At 40.9% G+C, this 5,042-nt stretch overlaps 1 protein-coding gene across 3 annotated transcripts in view; it reads left to right on the forward strand.

The window, feature by feature from the left end:
• Positions 1–5,042, forward strand: part of TFCP2 (transcription factor CP2) — a 47,167-nt gene that overhangs the window by 20,049 nt on the left and 22,076 nt on the right. For all 3 annotated transcript variants that reach the window (XM_005869247.2, XM_005869248.2, XM_014542131.1), the window contains exon 2: positions 2,573–2,724. In XM_005869247.2, the coding sequence (XP_005869309.1) occupies positions 2,573–2,724 (152 nt within the window). The remainder of the gene's footprint in view (positions 1–2,572; positions 2,725–5,042) is intronic.

Raw genomic sequence — 5,042 nt, forward strand, 5'->3', positions numbered from 1 at the left:
CTGTGGTTCTGGATGATGTCCGTTCCGTCTTTTAGTTGTATTTTTGAAGTGGTTGTTCGAGGCAGCAAAACTCTGGTGTTTACCTATGCCGCCATCTTGGTTTTTTCTCAATTTATCTTTTTAACAGTAAGATTTCTGTATCCGTATCCTTGATTAGAGGTACTATGAGATGTTGAGAATTCCAAAATGATTACAGTGTATTAGGGCTGAGTATTTGGGACAATGCAAATAAACAAAAATATAAATCATACCAACAAATATCTATCTATCTATCTATCTATCTATCTATCTATCTATCTATCTAAAAGGCTAATATACAAAGTGTCCCCTTGGGAGTTTGACCAGGAGCCTAGGAGTTCAATCGCTCGCTTGCTATGACATGCGCTGACCACCAGGGGGTGGCACAGAACGAAGGAAGGCCCTGGCCGGCAGCTGGAAGGAAGGCCCTGACCAGCAGCTGGAAGGCCCCGATCAGCCCTGATCACCGGCCAGACCTAGGGACTCTACCCATGCACAAATTTTGCGCACCAGGCCTCTAGTTTACTAATAAGCACATTAAAAAGTTATTCCTTCAAATTGCATATGTTTCACTGAATGAATTAAATACATGAAGGAATCAGAGAATATAATAAAATGCCAAATTATACATTGTTAGCAACTATTATACATTGTTAGAGTCTACCAGAGTGGGTTTTCCTAATCTGTACTCAACTTACCTCTGAGAAGGAGGAGACTTCTCTGTATTTCCAAAATTGTTTCTCGTTGAATTTGTTATTGTTGTGGTATAAGCAGGGGCCTGGAACTGTAGTTACTGGTGACCTTTAGCCTCCACCTATAGGAATGTGGAATTGAATGATTCTCTTGTCCCCACAGCAGAGTAAAAGAAATTCAGTGTACCAAGAACATGAGTAATTCAGATATATTTGAGGTTTTTAGATCCTAAATCCTCTGATGAGAAAATATAGTTTTATGTATTGAGTTTGGCTGTACTATTTTGAGTTAATTTTAGGGGTAACTTTAGAATCAATTTTAGAATTCCAGCTTCAAATGATAGTCCTTTGCTTAGTCATGAGGGATTAGGTGTAATGCCACATTATATTGAGAAGTCTAGGAACTGTTGCTATATATTAACCTTGCTAGGCACTGACATTTGAGAAGGAAGAAAAATACTCTACATTCCTAAAGGCTGAGCTGTTGCTCTGTTGCAAAATCTTATTTTCCTTGATTCCTGGTAATCTTCACTAGCCCTTCCCTTCAAGGAATCATCAAATGTGATGTACTTAAGGATGTATGGCACCCTGGCCCAGTAGTTCAGTTGGTTAGAGCATTGTCCTGATATGCCAAGGTTGTGAGTTTGATCCCCGGTAAGGGCACATGCAAGAATCAGCCACTCTCCCCCTCCCCCTTCCCCTCCTCCACCTCTTTCAAATCAATAATTTTTTTAAAAATTTAGAAAAAAATAATGTATGGCAATAAAATCTCCCAAAGACTAACATCTTTTATTGCTCTGTAATAAAAGGAATATGTGCGTGTCCTCTCTCTCTCTCTCTTTCTCTCTCTCTCTCTTTCTCATGCTCTCTCTTTCTGTAAATATCTAATAACTGAGAGTGCTCCTAAGTGACCAACAGGTGGGTAGCATATACCAAGTATATGCTGGACAAAGGGATGATTCATGTCCTGGGTGGGACAGAGCAGGACAGCGTGAGATTTCTACTCAGAATGGTTTGCAACTTGAAATTTAGGAATTGGTTATTTCTGAAATTTCCCATTTAATGTTTTCAGGCTGCATGTGACTGAAACTGTGGATAAAGGGGAACTGCTCAATAAAGATACTGCAGTTGGTGCATTTCAGAGAACAGATATATTACTGAGTGACCTAAATTGTGATTTTGGGACTCTACATACCAGGGGTCCTCAAACTACGGCCCGCGGGCCACATGCGGCCCGCCGAAAACATTTATCCGGCCCGCCGGATAAATGTCCTGGGTGGGACAGAGCAGGACAGCTCTTTGCTGAGGGAAAAAAAGAAAGGGTGTTGAATTTTGTCAAATTTTGTAATTTTTTTTGGTGCAATAGTATATGGGATTGTTTTTTTAATCTCCCTTTCTGTAAGTTCTATAGTCCCATTTGTTTATTTTCTCTTTAGTTTCCATTGCCCTCGGAGCTGTATCGGCTGCCTGTCCTGCTTAGCAGCCTACTCATCCCGGGCCCGCAGTGCGCATGTGTGGAATGTCTGAAGGACAGTGAACTGGCCCCCTGTTTAAAAAGTTTGAGGACCTCTGCTACATACGATTTTCAGAGCCCTTTTAGAAACACCTGTCTATGTTCCCTAGAAACACAGTCCGAGCATTTAGGTGGTTTTAACAGTGAATATCTGTCATTACTCACATTGTTGTGGTCAGGGGGATATCACAGCTGGTAATCTGAACTGAATAGTTGGGAAGAAACTCCAAAAAAGTGAGTAATATTTATGGTTTGCCAAAGCAACTTGCAGTTAAATTGCTTCCACAATAAATCTGCTCTTGCACCTTTGTCAGATGTTAACAAAAGTCATTTATGTGTTTTATTTCAGTGATGTCCTTGCCTTGCCCATTTTTAAGCAAGAAGAGTCAAGTCTGCCTCCTGATAATGAGAATAAAATCCTACCTTTTCAGTATGTGCTTTGTGCTGCCACCTCTCCAGCAGTGAAACTCCACGACGAAACCCTGACATATCTCAATCAAGGTTAGATGCGTCCTTGTTCGTTAGTATTACTGCAGACCTGCTGAATTCATGACATTTAATTAGGTACACTTTATGTAAACAGTGCACCTTTTGGCCCAGCCAGTGTGCTCAGTGGTTGAGCGTCCACCCATGAACCAGGAGGTTGAGGTTCGGTTCCTGGTCAGGCTACATGCCTGGAGTTTTGGGCTCAATGCCAAGTGGGGGGTTGAGAGGGGGAGACCGATTGGTGATTCTCTCTCCCTCTCCCTTCATCTCTCTGAAATCCATATAAACATTTTTTTAAAGTGCATCTTTCTAGTGTAGACTGTCAAAATCCAAGGCTTACTTCAGATATTTGAGTTTTAATGTCATGTGTGATATATATTAATAGCTTCTTCTGACTGTGTGCCCATTTTTAGTTTCCATCTCCCTCTTTTTTCTAATCCATGTTCCCTGAACATCCTCATTGGTTACTATTTGAGAAGAATTACCCCACTCAGCATTATTGTTTATCAGTTGTATGGCCTTGGACAAGGTGCATAAACTCTTTTTTTTTCTTTATTGATTAAAGTATTACATATGTGTCCTTATCTCCCCCATTGCTCCCCACCCCAACCCTGCTCGTGCCCTCACCCCCCTAGTGTCTGTGTCCATTGGTGATGCTTATATGCATGCATACAGATCCTTTAGTTGATCTCTCCCCCTTCCCCCACCTGCCCCTGCCTTTCCTCTGAGGTTTGACGGTCTGATGGATGCTTCTCTGTCTCTGGATCTGTTTTTGTTCATCAGTTTATGTTGTTCATTATATTCTACAAATGAGTGAGTTCATGTGATATTTAGCCTTCTCCAACTGACTTATTTCGCTTAGCATAATGCTCTTTGATCTCTCCCCACCTGCCCCTGCCTTTCCTCTGAGGTTTGACGGTCTGATGGATGCTTCTCTGTCTCTGGATCTGTTTATCTGTTTTAGTTTATGTTGTTCATTATATTCTACAAATGAGTGAGTTCATGTGATATTTAGCCTTCTCCAACTGACTTATTTCGCTTAGCATAATGCTCTCCAGGTCCATCCATGCTGTTGCAAATGGTAGGAGTTCCTTCCTTTTTACAGCAGCATAGTATTCCATTGTGTAGATGTACCACAGTTTTCTAATCCACTCGTCTGCTGATGGGCACTTAGGCTGTTTCCAAATCTTAGCTATTGTAAATTGTGCTACTATGAACGTAGGGGTGCATATATCCTTTCTGATTGGCGTTTCTGGTTTCTTGGGATATATTTCTAGTAGTGGGATCACTGGGTCAAATGGGAGTTCCATTTTTAGTTTTTTGAGGAAACTCCATACTGTGTTTCCACAGTGGCTGCACCAGTCTGCATTCCCACCAGCAGTGCACAAGGGTTCCTTTTTCTCCGTATCCTCACCAGCACTTGTCATTTGTTGATTTGTTGATGTTAGCCATTCTGACAGGTGTGAGATGGTACCTCATTGTCGTTGTGATTTGCATCTTTGAGCATGTTTTCATATTTCTCTTGGCCTTCTGTATGTCCTCTTTCGAAAAGTATCTATTTAGGTCTGTTTCCCATTTTTTGATTGAGCTGTTTATCTTCCTTTTGTTAAGTTGTATGAGTTCCCTGTAAATGTTGGAGAGTAAACCCTTATCGGAGATAACATTGGCAAATATGTTCTCCCATGCAGTGGGCTTTCTTGTTTTGCTGATGGTTTCTTTTGCTGTGCAGAAGCTTTTTATTTTGATGTAGTCCCATTTGTTTATTTTCTCTTTAGTTTCCATTGCCCTCGGAGCTGTATCCGTGAAAATACTGCTTCAGCATATGTCTGAGATTTTGCTGCCTGTGGATTCCTCTTAGATTTTTATGGTTTCCCGTCTTACGTTTAAGTCCTTTATCCATTTTGAGTTCATTTTTGTGTATGGTGTAAGTTGGTGGTCTAGTTTCATTTTTGGGGGGATATATCTGTCCAATTTTCCCAACACCATTTATGGAAGAGACTGTCTTGACTCCATTGTATGCTCTTGCCTCCTTTGTCAAATATTAATTGAGCATAGTGGTTTGGGTCGATTTCTGGGCTCTCTATTCTATTCCATTGGTCCATATGTCTGTTCTTGTGCCAGTACAAGGCAGTTTTGAGAACAGTGGCTTTGTAATATTTAGCTTGCTATCTGGTATTGAGATCCCTCCTACTTTGTTCTTCTTTCTCAGGATTGCTGCAGCTATTCGGGGTCTTTTTTTATTCCAGATGAATTTTTGGAGAGTTTGTTCTAGGTCTGTGAAATATGCCATTGGTATTTTAATGGGGAGTGCATTGAATCTATAGATTGCTTTG

The sequence above is a fragment of the Myotis brandtii genome, unplaced genomic scaffold (genome assembly GCF_000412655.1).
Source record: "Myotis brandtii unplaced genomic scaffold, ASM41265v1 scaffold29, whole genome shotgun sequence".
Lineage (NCBI taxonomy): Eukaryota > Metazoa > Chordata > Mammalia > Chiroptera > Vespertilionidae > Myotis > Myotis brandtii.